The sequence below is a fragment of the Plutella xylostella genome, chromosome 18, assembly GCF_932276165.1.
Source record: "Plutella xylostella chromosome 18, ilPluXylo3.1, whole genome shotgun sequence".
NCBI classification, from domain to species: domain Eukaryota; kingdom Metazoa; phylum Arthropoda; class Insecta; order Lepidoptera; family Plutellidae; genus Plutella; species Plutella xylostella.
In genome coordinates, this window is record NC_063998.1 from 7,919,476 (window position 1) to 7,937,840 (window position 18,365).

General features: G+C 34.4%; 1 protein-coding gene across 2 annotated transcripts in view; it reads right to left on the minus strand.

The window, feature by feature from the left end:
- Positions 1 to 7: 7 nt before the first annotated feature.
- The window catches only part of LOC105390904 (inositol-trisphosphate 3-kinase A), a 40,299-nt gene continuing 21,941 nt past the window's right edge, over positions 8 to 18,365 (minus strand). For both annotated transcript variants that reach the window (XM_048627452.1, XM_038114065.2), the window contains exons 2-6: positions 4,994 to 5,173; positions 3,709 to 3,781; positions 3,143 to 3,270; positions 1,390 to 1,641; positions 8 to 790 (exon numbers count right to left, since the gene is read on the minus strand). In XM_048627452.1, the coding sequence (XP_048483409.1) occupies positions 440 to 790; positions 1,390 to 1,641; positions 3,143 to 3,270; positions 3,709 to 3,781; positions 4,994 to 5,173 (984 nt within the window). In that variant the 3' untranslated portion in view covers positions 8 to 439. The remainder of the gene's footprint in view (positions 791 to 1,389; positions 1,642 to 3,142; positions 3,271 to 3,708; positions 3,782 to 4,993; positions 5,174 to 18,365) is intronic.

An 18,365-nucleotide genomic window follows, 5' to 3' on the forward strand; every position in this document is an offset into this window, starting at 1 on the left:
AACTAACTATTTTTCGATAGTTTAATTAGTGTCTATTTAAAGATTTGTCTTAATTACTAAACATGTAATTTTGTCATTTACACTAATATAGTGTAGATTCAGACGAAAAATAAATATAACGTAAATGGGTTCATAGTTTCTTAGATTTAATTACAAAAATATTCTTCAAATCACAATGAAGTTGAACTTAACGATAACATAACGTTGGTGGTGCTCTTATCCTATCCTACAATGAGTATTTCAAACAACATAGTAACAATAAAAGTGGATAATACTATAATTATTTACAAATAAAACAGTTTATCAAGACGTCCCGCGTCACAAGAGGCGAGGTCTGTCGTCAGCAGGCGCGCGGTAACTTCATACCGCTATCGTATTCACATCATGTACATCTCGGTACACAAGAGTCAGATCTCTTTAGCAACACTTTATTGTTGATTCAAGTGGCTAGACTGTCCTGTCTAACGTCCTTATCGAGGCTGAGGTTGGAGTAACATTGTTCAATGTTACCGTTGCCGTCTTTGCTCGTAATGGATTCAAAAATAGAAATGAGATTGTTGATTCCAATGAGGTAGCCGTCTTCGTGGTTGCCGACCTTCCATGCGGATTTGTGGTCAATGTTGATGTTGTCAGGAACGGGGACGGTCTTGGCGAAGTCTATCATCCAGATAGACGCCTTCCTCTTGTCGTGGACAAAGAGCAGGGAGCTCCCGATGAGCTCGTGGGTTCTGAAGAAGTGGGACTCGTTCAGGGTTTCACGGATGTTCTTCAGTCTTTCTAGGTAGCGAGGCTGCAATTGATAATGGAAAACAAATAAGTATAGGCTTTTTATAAAAGGTTACCAGGTACCTATATAGATGTACTTAAGCATGAAAATTGCTGATAACGACCACTCAGCGAATCACAGTAGTGACTTTTATACTTAATTCATCATTAACTTGACGTCAGCACATGTAAAACCGAGAGATAGTTTCGTTCGAATCGGTGTGTGAGATACTTACATGAAAAAACCTACTGATGGTTAAAACCTGCCTGCTTTTTACGGCTTTGATCATCTGATGGATATAAGGCAATGCTAGACTTTTGTCTATCGCATGTACCTATGTCTAATAGTTTTGTCGTAAGACTACTACTGTTTAGATAGATAGATAGATAGAATATTCTTTATTTGTACACATACACATAAAAGTTTAGTATAATTTACACACACATCGTTTGAAAAAGGCATAAGTAGATATCATTGTGCAGTTAATCATGTTAGGCATGTAGGTATATTTTCTTCAAATAAATCATATTTTAAATGTTTTAACACTACTTATTTTAAATTCGATGGCGATATCCTTTAGAATTATAGGTAGATCAGTTATTTAAAAGCATTTTAAAACTTACCACAGCATTAGGGAATCCTGCCGTGAATTCTTTAAAGGCTTCAGAAATTTGCTCCTTAGTCTTCGTAGTCTTGAAGTCTTTAGAGCTGGTGCCATCTCCCTTCTTGACTCCGTCGATCCTGAAGCCGAGGGTAGAAGTAGAGCTGATGGTCTCTCTCCAGATCATGTATCGAGGCTTCGTCACACCTTTGCTCCTGTGTTCCTCTTCCGTCGGCGCCTTTTGGTCGATTTGGATCATTTTTTCGTACATGTCCTGAAATTTCAAAGAAAATATTCGATTTTAGCCAGTCTGAAAATTTTAATGCAGTAAACTCTCATACTAAGCCGAACTTAGTTTGGCGGCGTACAGTTTGCTAACTAGGAACGCCTTATTGTGGTACTTAAAAATTTAATAAGTACAAGGCAGAGAAATCTAACCCCTCTCAGAAGCATTGTTACATTAAGAAGGGGGTCAGGTTTCTCTGCACATGACATGACCGTACCTATGACTAAGTGCGTTATACACTTAGTCATAGTCCAAACCTTAACTTCAAATTACGCATTTATTTAAAAGCTAAGCAACTTTTATTTATCTTATATCCAAGTATACCACTTTGCTATAGCTTTATTACTACCACCACCATATTATTATTATGGTATATTTAGATCAAAATGGGCCCGTGTAACTGGTATTTTCTACGCACTTCTTCCAGTTTTGTATTTTTAGATATCTTATGAGACCAGTTCACAAATACAAAGTTTGTTTTTAGATTATAATTGGAATGTGTGCATAATTATTGTCCATATCACAATTTTTCTATCTCAAGAATTTTGTATTAAAGCCAGTTATAGGTACGAATGTTTCTATTCTAGTCTACAAACACGAGTCCCTATTTCAGAATGTTGAAATATTAGTTTTATCTATAATTATTGTAAACATTAACCAATACACATAATCTTTTGCTGAATGTAATAATGTTACGTTTGACGTCATAACTTTTTAAAATGCTGATATATCATGAGGTTAAAAAAAGGTGAAAGAAGCGATAAAATTATAATTTTCAAGTAATTCCATTGTAATAATAAAACAGTTCTATTTCTGATACAGATAAAGGTTACAGATGTATGTTAAGTGATCGTAATTATGGTTTTTATTGCCAGTAACATAGCGGTTATTTTCATTTATGATTACAACCTTAGATCTTGGTAAGTTGAACGTACGATAAATTGAAATATGTACTATTGACGTAAATGAATTATTTATTTCTGCAATATTGTTTATAATCATGGCTTGATCGCATTCGTTAGACGATAACATTTAAGGTTGGAGTATTCGTACGTAGTATTATTAGGGACGTAGAATATCGTAGTAGATGATCGAAGAATAACATTTTGCTTCTCCATCTTTATTAGTCACGTGACTTTTTGTTATGGGAACTTGTCTTTTTCCACGATTTTTCAAAAGTTGTTCATTATGACTCCCAGAGTTCACCTACTTTCATCTTTTGAAAAACCGCTGTACCTCTATACAAGTTCGATAAACTGAATATCCTTACTAATATTATAAATGCGAAAGGAACTGTGTCTGTCTGTCTGTCTGTTACTCTTTCACGACAAAAGTACTGAACGGATTTGAATGAAATTTGGTATTCATATGGTCTAGACCGTGAGAAAGAACATAGGCTACTTTTTATCCCGGAATTCCCACCGGAAAACTTTTTAAGGTGAAGCGAAGCTCGCGGGAACAGCTAGTTTTTTAATAAAAGTAAACCTACCTTTCTCAGCTTAGTCTTCTCCTTGGCCTTAGCCAGTTCCTCCTCCAGGTAGGTCCTGACCCCCACCTTGCAGTCCATCACGCACGGACAGTCGAAGCTGCTGAGCAGGTCCTGAAGCTGAAGGTATACTGAGGGGAGGTGGTCAAGGGAATACTGGTTGGAATTGATCGTGTGGTGAACTAGTGGGTTTATTTTGTGAAAAATTGAGAAAGTGTAAGTTTATGGTAGTGGTTACGGATACTAGAAATCGGTGGAAGGTCCATTATCAGGTCAGTTAAAATAAATTAATGTTTTTTTTTCTTTGCACTTGAATGACCTTGGGAAAGCACATAAAAGGAAAGATAAGTCAGGCACTATTAAAGAAAAAGTTGCTTCTTCTTAGAAAGTTCTTGACGGTGACGTGACTTTATGCAAAAGTTTTATTCACGAATTTCCAAAAATCCTAGAACAAATGTGGTTCAGATTGACCCCTGAGTCACCACCTTTCGGCTTAGTATACCACTTTTGCAACATATTTTGTACAGTTATACTATATACATAGATGTTTATATTTGTGAAAAGGATACATTCTCCATCATCGCACGTAACTTGTCCCTTGTATTCAGGAACAAACGGCCTTAACACGTCTTTCATCAGCAACTGAAATAAAAAATAAAATCATTGTTAGGTTCATGCAACATTGTAACTTAAAATGAAATAAATCAAAATGTTGATTTGGTATGTTAGGCTAAATCAAAGAGCAATTCCTACCAGTCACACCTAATTTGTTAAATAATTACACAATATATTGTGAATCATTCATCAAAAAGTTCAACGAACTAATAGTCTAGGTACATTGCAAAAAAAAAACAAAAGAATGACGCACATCCTAAGACTGACTCGGCATATCATGAAATAATTTCTAAACATTTGTGTAATCATTAATTAGAATTGCTTCGCATGGTAAAATATGCCAAGCAGATATCTGACCCCCTTGATTTAGGTATGTGAACACATTTTCAATATTTACTTCTGAGCTATGAAACTAATATCTAAATCAGAGTTATTGTCTGACGGCTGTTGTTAAAGAGGTTGACGATTCTCAGCAACGTAAACACATATTAAATTACTTAGGGAGGTCCGATACATGCATGGCAGACTGTACCTGTGTTAGATGAAACGGCAAAGTCAAGAACACTTTTTATCCAAAAAGACGTCTCAGCGAAAAATCTTACAAGAAAACCTTGTTATATTTATTTACACAATGTATATGGTGGTTGGTACATATACATAGTTTTAAAATAACCGATGTCGTTCTTTTCGCAAGAAAATTCCAGATTCATCAGTATTCCAATGACTGAAATGACGTACTTACATAATTTACCAACTTTGCAATTTCATACTTTTTCCTGTTATTAGGTAAACATCCGTTCGGTATTTTCACCGCAAGCATATTTACAATTACGTACAAACTAACGTAATTAAAAACCAAAAGGGGGCAAGTAATATTAAGGTACCAAATTATTTCCTGAAATCCACGAATAAAGCGCTTACTCTGATCACATTCACACCATTCAGTTTTTCGTATCATATGAACTAATATTATGTTTAAAGAATGTTTCCGACAGAAAACACTTAAAGCCTTATAACCAAACCAACGTTAAAAACCTAAAGTTGCATAAATTTTGAACGGCTGAACAGATTTTCATGAGACATGGCTAAAAACACTTGGGATTACCTATGACCTTAAAAAATATCAAAAATTGGTTCAGCCGTTTTGGAGCTACGTTTCTACAGACAGATACACAAACACGCTAAACTTACAACACCCCTCTTTTTGTCGGTGGTGTAAAATAAACAGCTCCAACTAACCTGAAAACACCGCTCCTCCTGCGAGCTGAGTTTCTTCAATATCGTGCCCTGGTCCGGCCCTGCCTTGAAGTTGCCCTGGTGCCCTGCCAGCTGCACCCACGGGTACCGCTGCTTCTTGTACGTCTGGAAGAAGGGCGTCCACTGCACGATGTTGCGGAGCTTGCGCCATCTCTCGGATTGCTGGAAAGAAGAGGGTAAAAGGGTTAGAGGGGTTGAACGGGATCGAAGGGTAAAATTGGGTTGGGAAAGTTTAGTAGAAGTTGTCGGGTAATTGTTTCGAAAAGCTTATTTCATCAAAAGCCTTACGTTTAGAATAGAATACTCTCTATTTTGCACCATTATTAAAGAAAACATTGCAATATGTCAACTTATAAATAAAATAGCACAAAAAGTCGGTAAGCAATAGCTTTAAACCTTTGGTACCGCACCAGGCAACCGTTTATAAGAAGCCTCTCTAATAAAATTATGATCTATAGTTCATGTTATATTATATTCAACTTAAGTTTCATACTTAGTAAATCATGATAGGTTTAGTTGGAATTAAAATTACAAATGTCATTTCTCTCTTTATTTGTTTTATTATTTATGTTTGTGTTGTTTCCGTGTGTGTGTGTGAAATCAATGTATTTTCTTTCTTTCTTTCATTTCAAGTTTCCATTAAGTTTTTCCTGTGACAAAATGTATAATATTTTCTATTCCCAAGTATAAAATACGCATTCCACATGTATTGTAATGAAGGACCTAGAGCAGCATATAATAATAGTAATGATGACGTCGTGTACTTAAGAGCTACTTGCAATTATGTGCAACCCAACTACGTCAGTGGGACAAAAATTGCAGTGGTCTATTTCTTGGAACCGGTTAGATGACGTTGCAAGAATGTGGCAACAGTAAGGTGCAAAGAATTCAATCCCTTTTATGGTAAAATTTTATGTTTGATATGACTCAGTTAATTTAGTGTTTCGGTCGTAAAATGTAGGTATCTGGGAATACTAGTTGAGATGGAGGTAAATGTAAAGTATTAGACAACTATACTATTAGTACTATTTTTGATGCAGGTAGGTTCTTTAAATTTCGTATATCGCTACCTACTTTCTATTTATTTATATGTATACCTCATTGATAAAAATATAACAAATGTCTTTCATTTCGTATCTCGGCTGTAGCCACATGCATTCTAGTTCTACTCGATCACTGAAACAAGTGAGTGGACTGGTGCTAGTCTGGCAGATTCTTTGACACGGTGACAAACAGCTCGACACGATCTAGTGTTTTAGACCGAAGCGTCTCAAGGGCTCAGATCAAAAACTGAAAGGTTATAAAGCATTCCACACCATAAGTTTTTTTTTTAATTGGTACCATACACACAATGGTTGATGAAGTAATCCTAAAAACACATAAATTGTATCACTTCTTTGGAGGGGTATATGTCCAGGATTGCCGATCATTTGATGATGATGCAGATTTCGATGATTCGAAAGGAACTCACCTCCTTGTGACTGGTGACATACACGCAATACACAACGTCCATGAAATCCTCTATGTTCAACATGAGTGTGGCTGAATACATCATGCGAAACCGATACCAGATCACTTTACACTATATTGTTATTTTCACACTACGTACAATACGCACAACACTACGTATTTATTATATAATCATACAAGTTTTTTCAAATGATGACGTTAAAAAGTACTAGGGCCTCAGAGATCGAAAGGAACTTTCGTTAAAAAAAGATGTGAAAGTCAACAGAGAAGTCGTCAGGTCAACAAGTAGTTTACTACTGAGTGGAGCAAACAATTATTTGCCAATATAAACCTTACTATCTATGAACTGACTCACATTGGTCGTTAAAATATGGACTCGAGTCGCTATAATAATGACGTCAATGGGACGTGGTAATTCAGAGAAAACCGCGCCGATTGGTCCAATTCGTGTTTGGAAGGCGTAGGCCGTTGACTGTTATAGTAATAGTACGTGCATTTTCACATAATTAATGTAATTATTGAGAAAGTTGAAAGAAATTATGTTATTTGAATGTTGCGTGATAAAATACTTTCACTAAAGGGTATAGCTTCTTCTTCATGGCGTATCGGTGACAAACCTTATAGAGCTGGTCTAGGGTTGGTCATTTAGATTAGAGTATCATCAGGACGCCACTCTTAATTGACGGCTTCGAAAAAAGAAAACTGTAGAGCTAACCACGACTCTATCTCGTTATAATAAGCGAGCCGATTGCGTGTCAATTTTCGTTCGTTCGTTCGTCGTTTTAAAGAGTGACCCCCAATAGCTGACTGTTTAGCTGGACATATGGCACAGTTGATACATCAGGCTCCTCTCCTGAACCTCTGCGCAAGGTTTGCTGATGCTCTTTTGTTTGATGATCAGGTATATGCTATGTAACCATGTTGATATTGTTGATACATAGCATACCTTATTATGCTATGCTGAAATTTTGCGTCATTGTATTGTTTTGCATATGGAAACCCTGACTAAAATCATTCTGTATTTACCTATTACATAAACGGAAATTTGGCAGAAAATTACAATGACTCATTAAAAAGGAGAGATTCTGAGAAAAAACTTAATTACCTTCGACTAAAATACATCAAATGCCTACTGTAATTTCTAATTGCGTTCGTTATTTATATCAATTAACGTAAAAATACGTCACATTATTATCGAGGAGATTAATCCATTTAATTTTATACTTACTTCTAGTATATTCACGTAGGCACTTATTTATTTTAGCAAGAAAATATATGGAAACATTATGCTTAAGTAACAGTACCTACATAGATTCACTTTGCATGGACTTCTATATAAAACTTTACTGAAGTTAAAACCCGCTGCGATAATGATAAATATATTTTATATGAATGGTTGAAAGGTCTTTCATGAATCACGACCGCTTAATATATTAATTAACAACGACACATTTTATGTATCCTATGTACAAGATGTAAATACCTACATGTTTACCACTAGGGAGGAAAATATCTACTTTCCACCCGCTTTTCGGGTAACAGAGTAGGTATTCATGAGTAATGGAAATGTTCATTTTTTTCTGCTATAATACTCTAGTCAAGCATAATTATTGCAAAAAACTTTGAAGCAACGCACGTCAATGTCCAAGGCGGTCAGTAGTAATGAGCTATTGATAAATAAATGTACCCACTTAGTTACGACAAAAACAATATTATTAATAGCTATTCTTAGTAACAAACAACACTACTAAGGATGAAATGTTGTAAAAAATACAGAACACTTACGTAGATGATCTAAAAAAGGATCTAATTCCGTACCTAAACACGTAAGCAGCAGCCTTATAAACAAAAAGCTTAATTAAGATGCTATGTAAAGAATATCATGCAGTCATAAGGTTGGACATTACATAAATAACTACAATACCATAATATATAATGTCTTGTAGACTGTAGACTTGTAGAGTATGAATTATGACAATTATGTGTTAGAAACATATAATTTGCTGCCACAAGCAAACAACAAATACAAAGGATGATCAACAATTGGTCCTGTGAGAACGAGACTAGTTCTCAACTATTGTTCTAGAGGTGCTGTTTCAACTGGGACTGGGCATTTGACCCACAAACAAAATCAACTTCTACTGCGCTTTTATTGCTTGTATCATGTCTACAGAAGAGGGAGAATAGCTCGAGGAACTGACTTCCAAAAAAAGGAGGTATTCAATTCATATATGTAGGTTTTATTTGTGTGTAGATGTTCCACGAAATATCTGTCTATCATGCACAGGTTTTATAATTGGTTTTGTAATTAAACTTTTAAGAGATTGGATAAGAGCTCTACATAGATTTTACCAAAATTGATATGGTGGTACATCAAACCTTAAACATGAACAATAACAAAAATGTGTTGTAGCAAAAGTGTGTACTTGGATGACGTATTGATACAGAATTTAGTATCTGGCGTCAAGAGCCTAAGTAATTTAAAACAAATTTCGTATTAAATATAGAAGGTGGTAAAATTAAAGGTAAAATGAAGAACATTCCATCAGACATCTTGATTAAAAAATCCATAATAATCAGAATCACGTGTCAGAGCGGCTCTTTTAATTAACCAATGACGCAGAGAGAAGTTTAAATTTATTTTTATCCATCTCTAAATGGTGTCTAACTACATCGGTAGTTTTGTTAAATTGATGTCAGCCGAGTATCTCATGATAACATCTTAATGTATCTACAGTGTATTGTCAGAGTCACATCTTCTAAGTGAAAAGTCTGCAATATTGTAAGTACATTTTACAGCGCTACAGAATATTATCAACTAAAAACGTAAATATTATTTTCATTATATTAAATGTTTGAGAAATTGGGGTGATTTGGTGTCGGCATTTTGCAAGTGGAAATTTTTATATCATGTGTTTTATAATTTGATTTAGGACACCTTGTGCAATTCTATTGATTAAATAAATAATGATAAACTAATACCAATAAAAAACTTTACATAATTACCTATATTAATAATTAACCTACGTCAGCCGCTAAATGAGGATAAATTATCCTCAAAATGACAAAACATTATCGAAATAGGGAAAAACTACGATTGAAACAATATAAATTTAGTTTTACAAGGAAGGTCTAAGTATATTTAATAATATAATAATAATAATACGATAAATAAATAAATAAATAATTAAGTATATTGTATTGTATGGGCGCCTTCAAATTAGTCGCTAAGTGTCGCGCGGCTGCAGCGCTGCTGCGTAAAACGTAAGTCAAAGTAATTTCAAAGGATACGTAATAAGGTGTTAATTTATTTCAATCTAAACGCTCAGTTTTTATCTGACTTACAATTATCTTAACGACTGCTCTATAAAAACCGTAAACGTATTAAAATGCCTAAATAAATGTGAGTAAAATTGAAATTTGTAGGGAGCGGCCGTATCTTAACTGCTGTGGTTTGTACTTAATTGAAATTAAAAAAACTTGCTAACCCGAGTCCGCGTTGTTATATGCTTGCTATATGGTGGACAGATAAATTGGGACCGGTGGGAACTACCTTAAATAAGGTAGCTTATCAAGATGGGATTATTTATTAAGATGGGGTAACAGAGCTAAATTGAATCAATAAAAACTGCATTTAAAAAATTTAATGGAATAAGACCGGGTAACATCTAGTAACATAATATACTGACCCCTAAATGGACAACATTTCATTTTCTTTACCCTATATTTTTATTAGCTATTCGGAAAGGTTATAAAAAATTAGAGGACCCGTATTTTTTTATTTTGTATATATATTAATTTTTGCATGGTACTTTTAACTTTAAAGTTAATTATTTTAAAACCGGAAGTGACATCACATATTAGGCTCAATTTTTATTTTTGTCTATTGCCTTAGTCTCGAAAAAAAACATAAATGACACTGACAAGTGACATTTAAACTTTGTTTACATGCCAACCAACAAATGGGTCATTTTCAAATGACATTGATATTTCTGATGATACAAAGTAGGTACTTATCATGTAAAAAAATAAGCAGAAGCATTTTTTCAGCTGTGTAGGCGGTGGCATGCTCTGGGACATATTAAATAGAGGTCATCTCTTAATAAGTACTAACCATTTTATATGATAAATTAAAAAAATAGTCAGAAAGTGTCAGAATACAATTTATGAAAATGACCCAAATAAACAACAACGACTCGATAAAACGTCAACGTCAATCAAAAATGGAAGTGACAGTTACTTTGTTTTTAAATCTATAGGCTTTGATCATCAAAATGCATCGCACCTGATGCATGACGTCATCAGCACTTTTTAACTATTTTATGATTTTCTCGAAAATTATACATCCAAAAAATACAAAAACATTTTTTTTGTGGCCTTGAGAGCTAAATCTCGAAATGGTTTTCGATTTATAGCAGCTTTAGTTTTTTGAAATGTTGTCCATTCATAGAACTTTAGGACACATTACAATAGGCTTAAAATTGACATTGTGATATACAAATTTCAACCTTTTGATTGACGTAAAGAGTCGAAACTCGTGTGTTTCGAAGTCAATTTTAACCTTGTTGTAAATTTACAATACGGTCTATGAATTTGAGGGTTAGCATATAAAATATATTTATCACATTATATACGTTCAAGTAAGTATATAAAGAAGCCTGTAGGCTGTGGCTACAGACGCTACATCGTTAGCGAGTGGTTCAAAGACGCGAAGTGCGTCACCGGCGCTCTTGAGATGGACGTATTATTGTTTGTGCGTGCGCAGGCATACTGTAGCTATGCAGGGGGGAAATTTATAAGTGGACGTTGCTATTTAAGCAATAAGGTTGCTTCTTTCTACTGTTTATTTTTAAGTTTTATTACTTTAAAATTCTTTGATATACCAAATTTTACGTGTAGGTACATAGGCGAGCTTAATGCTAATAGCATTTTCTTCCAGTTAACCTTTCTATTCTATTCTATTCTATTCTATTCTCTGTGGGGGTGTAAGTACCTGCACCTGGCTCTCTCGAGTGGAACCTTTGTGCATATCCCCAAGGTCTAAACTGCCTTCCTAAGCTTGGACCATTTCCCACCACGCTGGTCCACTGCGGGTTGGTGGGTTCACATATCTAGATGTGCTAGATCTAGATATGCAGGTTTCCTCACGATGTTTTCCTTCACCGTAAGAGCGATGGTATACATTGTACTTAAGTTAAAAGAACTCATTGGTACATGTCAGCGCCGGGATTCGAACCCGCATCTCTTGATTGAGAAGCGGGCGCTCACCCGACTGAGCTACCACCGCTTGCAGTTTCTGTTTTGTATTTTTAATTCTTGGTTCAAGTAAAGTGAATAATAAAGTGCGTAATAAACCTTCTGTATTGTATTGGCAAGAGTCAACATAATGAGCAAATTTTATTAGATAAGTACCAACTACCAACACTGAAATCACTGAACGAAAATTTGCTGTCTTATAATAAGATCTAGCTTAGAAGAAAATAGGCTGAAAGAAACTAGCTGATTACATATTAATAGGTATTTAAGAAAATGTTACAAGAAAATTGGTCAAGTTTTTTCAATAAAACTCCACGTACAAAGGCCGAATGGTAATTTCAGTATCCTGTTAGTTAGTTTTTGGTCACTTGCCGCGAGTGGGTCAAGGGCCAATTGCGTACAAACGCTCTCAGAATTACGAATTACTCACCACAGTTAGCGAAAAAACAATATTATTCTGTTAAAAAGATAGGTAGATAGGTACATAACTTTATTTGAATCTAATTCATCAAATTTTTCCGTACAAAGTATAATCTTTACAAGGCTATGAGTGTATCCAGGGTGCCTCAGGGTGTTTCATTCCAATTAGTTCAGCCGTTTTCCAGTGAAAGAGTAACAAAAATAGTTTCATGCATTTTCACCTAAAGTCGTAGTCGGAACTCGGCACCAACTAACAGTAATTAATCAGTCAATTTGTTAAAAATAATGCACAGGATTTTCAAAAAAGATATAGAACGAAATAGTTGTGCTCTATAAGCAGAAGAAACATAATTGAACATGTCTTTGCATACACTGAAAACTTTAGTAGTAGGTACATAAATAAACATACGTACACATACATAATAAAACTTGAATGTACAGAGGCCTCTAAATATCCCATCTATGATCTAAGCCAGCAGTCACATTTATACACATTTACAAGTCTTAAGTACTTGTGGGGCGAAAAACTCAAATCGCATTAACTTATCCGTCTAATAAATCAGACATTTCATCTTATCTTTATTAATATCGCCGGTAGGTTTACCCTAAAAGGGCTGGGTCCCGTCTTAGAGTTAGTTTTTTGTCGATATATCTATTTCAGATGCCGATTGAGATAGCCATACTAATTGATTGCGTATTCTTGTACCTACATTGAATAATACAAAAAAGATGAGCAATGAATGATATGGCTCCGTTTGCCGTCTCAATCTTTGATCAAGAACTTAATTTTAATTTACGTATTTTTCACTTTGGCTTTAATAATAATAAAAAACCGGCCAAGTGCGAGTCGGGCTCGCGCACAAAGGGTTCCGTAGCAGCAAATATAATTTACAGTTAAATCAACCTATCTCAAAAACTATAAGAGATACTTTGATCAAACCAAAAATCGTTGAAAGAGTTAATTAGCATGCATCACCTCTATTTTTTTTTAGAATTTTATACCCCGTAGTTATAAAAATAGAGGGGGGGGGGACATACTTTTTACGACTTTGAGAGCTGATATCTCAAAAACCGTTCACTTTAAGAAAAATGTTTTTTAGAAAACTTTATATCATTTTAAAAGACCTTTCCATTGATACCCCACACGGGTATGTACATCGAAAAAAAAAAATTCATCCCTCAGTTACATGTATGGGGGGCCCCACCCCCAATTCTTTTTTTTACTATTTAGTGTCATATTTTTGTAGCGGTTCATACAACACATATTCCCATCAAATTTCATCACTGTAGTACTTATAGTTTCCGAGTAAATCGGCTGTGACAGACGGACAGACGGACAGACGGACAGACGGACATGACGAAACTATAAGGGTTCCGTTTTTGCCATTTTGGCTACGGAACCCTAAAAATCATACAGATGAATTGAGAACCTCCTACTTTTTTCGAAGTTGGTTAAAAAGGACATTTGCTTGACGAAATACCACGGTTTCGCCGAATTCTTGCGCTTACCACGACTGAAGCTAAACGAATTTAGTCGTCCGTCAATTAGTTGAAAATGTTTTTAAAATTTGATTTAAATACGTTTAGCGTTTGGTAATAAGTGGCCCTTGGTATTAAACGTACCGATCGAATGATATCTATCAAAATATAGAATACTTATATTCTAATTAGTTATGAGGGTAGTCCCCAAGTTCATCATATTTTTTTTTTCCAGAATCGGTCCTTTGTCACTGCCATTATCAAAGGATGCGTATGCAGCTACTATGCAGCCTGCGGTTAACCGCAAATCCGAGTGTTACTCATTCAACTTGAGTGGAAGCCGACACTTTAACCGCAGAGCATTCGAGTGTCATCAAATCATCACTCAGAACTGCTCTCAGATATGTAGGTATATTTATTATAGCGTTATAAGAATTGCAACTACAAACTGTTCGTTTGTTATTTCATCTTTTACGTACTATTCGAATAGTATTTGCAGCACTTGGTAGCCATGCCAGCTATCCAACCCAACATAGCGCTGTCAATTACCTAATTCATCTGTCAAATACCCGTTAAACCGGATTTAAAGAGTTTTTTTTTCTTTTAATGCACTCACTAAAATTTATTATCCACGTACCAGCAAAGTCTTTGAATCTGCAGGTGGTGGCATTTTTTTTTGGATTTGTAAGAAAAAAATATACAATTTAACCCCTGTTCCATTTACTGACCGCTATTGCATGCTACGTGTGAAGAAACTAGACAAAAACTAGCAAATATGTGTCAAATTACAGCATTCCCGTGAATATGTTAACATGGAGCCAGCAAATAAACATGGAAAATTCACATTCTACTAGATCATTACTCTGCCAACCAAAATATTTTACGAATCCAGTCAGTGTTGTGTATTTTGTATCCTTGGGCTTGGTGGTGAACGTATGCACTATTCCTTCTTAACATAATGATATTATATGGCACTTACGACCGTATGTAGGTATACTTATTAATTGTATTTTCTCTAACTTCTTATTTTATCATAAGGTCAAAAAATTATTTTAGGTCCTACCCTATTTTTGGTGTACATAAATGACCTCAGCCGACTTAAATTGTACAAAGGCAGAGTCTCATCTTTTGCGGATGATACAGTTTTAAGTTTTAACTCTGACACCTGGGAGGAGGTTTTTCATCTGGCCCAAACCGGTTTTAATATAGTCTGTAACTGGTTAAATGAAAATGTGCTGACACTAAATGCGGACAAGACTAAGTACATCACCTTCTCCATCTCTGGTCTTACCCAACCAGATCGTGGAGAACTGATAGCGCACTCTTGCAAAAACAATAATAATGATATTGTATGCCACTGTAAATCTCTATTGAGAACGGACAATATCAAGTACCTGGGCGTAATTATTGATAAACACCTCAACTTTAAAGACCATGTACAGTTTTTGACTTCCAAAGTGCGCAAACTTATTTACATTTTCAAAAACTTGCGTCACGTTGCTAAGTTTACTGTCATTAAAACCGTATACTACGCACTATGTCAGTCTTTAATTTTATATTGTATAACAACATGGGGTGGTACATATAAGACTACTCTTTTAAACCTTGAGAGAGCTGTTAGAGCTATACTGAAGGTTAGTACATTTCGTCCATTTACTTTCCCAACGATTGAACAAAGTATTGAGCGTTCGACAACTATTTATCTCTCAAACTATTCTTAGGAAACACTCACTCATATGCTATAATAAAGCTTTGACCCAACACAGGAGAAGACCTTTTTTATTTCCTTACCCTGAATCACGTAAAACCAGTTTTGCCAATAGATTTTTCCCTTTTATGGGTACATTCCTTTATAACAAAATTAATCTCGTGCTGAAAATACACGACCTTACGAGAAGAGAATGTAAAAAAACTTTGTTTGCATGGTTGAATGACTTAAATTATGACAGTACTGAGAATATTCTGGTTATAGTCAAATAAAACTTTTTACCAACGTAAACCTCTTATAATATTATATAATACTTATACCTATACTATAATTTGCACCTACTATGCTTTGATGATTACTTGCTGTCCTTTTCCTTGTCAACTTAATTACAAAAACATATTATCATTTATAAATTTGTAATTGGTAGCTTCTGTTTATGCACCTGTTGGAAGAAACCTGGTGCCTGAGATACAGGTTAACACCTAGTTCAGGTATCAGGGGTGAGTAGTTATTATTATAAATTTTAAGTCCTGTTAACATACAAATGATAACTTGTATAAGTAAGATAATTACTTTAATTACCTAGATATTAAAACTTAGTTTTAAGTGACTGTAACTAGGCTTAAAATCTGTGTTATTTAATTCATTAAATAAATTATTATTATTATTATTATTATTATAAGAACACAATTACATTACGGCTAAAAAATGTTAACTATTTACTTAAGAATATATTTTTCTTAACAATGTTTTATTTACAGAACAAGTGACGAAGTGACCACTATTGTCCAGTCTTTTGCTCTTGCCCTAGTTCACGAAGAGCGCAGTCAGTGGCTTTGAAAATTGAATGAATTGAGGATGTTACCTAAGTGAGTTAGATACGACATTTTAACACGTTACTTCAGTCATACAAGACTCTACGCTCTTTTTCAGGGTTTAAGACATGGGTGACACTTTAAAAAATTCCGTTTTATGCATGAATAATATTGTTAAATCTGTAATTTTATTGACAACGACCACAGATAAAATATAGTGCGAAAAACTTATCTGATCCGGCGAGAACGAATTACATTGGTGCATATCTCGTTACTCACAAATAAATTATATATTGATATAGATTAGATGGATTTATTTAAACCACAAGGGTAAATTACCATTACGGGAGAACTTAACATCCGAGAGAATTAAGAAATATTAGAAATTTATGTGAACTCTCACCGGAACAGATAAGTTTGTGGCACTATATATTTCTTGAGTACACACTTTGGTAAAATGGAACGTACTAGAGATGGGACACATCAAAGTCGACGTTCTGAAATCGATAAAATATTAGAATTTTTTACATTGTATTATAGTAAGTAGGTAGGTATATAGTATTTCTTGTTTACTTTCTCATCAACAGCTTTAAAACAAACTATATGATTATGATGTTTTTTAATAAGAGTGCATATCTCTCTCATGCCGCCTCTCAGAATAAAAACAATTTTTTATTATCTCAATAATATTAATAATCTACCTTCATGTAGTTCATCGATATCCTTCGTATAATTTGAGTAAAGTTTAATTTATGGTTTTATTATCTTATTGTTGTTGGAAAATTTGGGTCTGTTTTTTGTATTTTTTTTTATTTTTGTCAAAATGCCGAGAAAGGCTCTTTTAAACTCGAAATGTCGTGAGTTTGTAATTCATTTGAGTTTGGTTGATAGAACAAAAAGAATTATATTACAGGACTGTGACTATTTGATTTTCGGATAAATTGTTTGCAAGATGAACTGATCATCAATGTCGGTGTTGAATCTGACACATACAAATTGACCCGTACAAATATCGATAGGTACAAGTCGATAGGATTTTACTCTCGGACATCTCTAAAACTGCCAAACTCAAAACGTCATGAAAACGTCCCGCATATCATTGGTTCTGAAAAATGGTGTAGGAAAACGACACATCGCAAACACGTATGTATCAATGATTGTTATTGCATTGTCTATGATTATGTCGTAAGTCCATTGAGAGTATAGTTTATTCTGAAATTTGATCCCTGAAAATGATATGATTTTTTCACCGTGCTCGAAAAACTGCGAAATTCTATTCTTATGATATTTAAAAAATATTTAGATAGGTAGTAATTACTTTAAGGAAGCGTATGTTTGTTTAATCTAACAACCGCTCTGCATATAACAGCCGCTAAAAGTCTATTAGTTGATAAGATATACCTTGTCCTATACACCTACCTACTATCAACCGGCAAAAAATATTTAGGGCAATTATAAGAATTTGCGCTTTGAGTAAAATTACCACCTAAAACTTCTTTAGTCCAACAGTGTAGGTATTGGCTGATTATAATGTATTTTTTTATAGAAAAACTCCCACACAGACCTTTAAACAATACTCCTTTGCTATCGCGTAGTCGGTTAATAAGTGACGATATACCAATCATGATAAATGCAACCTTGTGCACAGTGAATAATGAGGCTTATTTACATAATACTGCTACTAACTTGAAGAGCTTTTTGTTCACATTCCGCTAAACACTTTTAGAAACTCCTTAAAGGGAAGTTGACGACTCCACTAATTAGAATGTCCTTTTTAGTTCCACAGCTCAGTGAGGCTTAAGCTTAGACTAAGGTTTGCAAATGGTGATAGACTTTTGGGTAAGGAAGTTTGGATTGGAAGGTAAAAAATTTACATTTTAAGTGTTTCTTTTTCACGTTAAAGTGCCATAATCCGTTTTTTTAAGGTCCCGTAGCCGAAAAGCTAACTTTTCATTAAACATTGTACCTAGATTTTTCTGTCTACGCCTAAATAGTTTTTATTAAGAATACTGATTAGATCATGACTTGATCCCCGATTATTGCATTCTTACCAATTGCCGACAGGTGACATCTTGCAAAAATTACCTGAAAAAAACAAGAGAACATAATTTTAATATATATATTACTAAAATTACTCAATGTGTTTAATGATAGGAATTGATAGGATATACTCTACTTCACATGGCAGAATTTTAACCATTTTGTT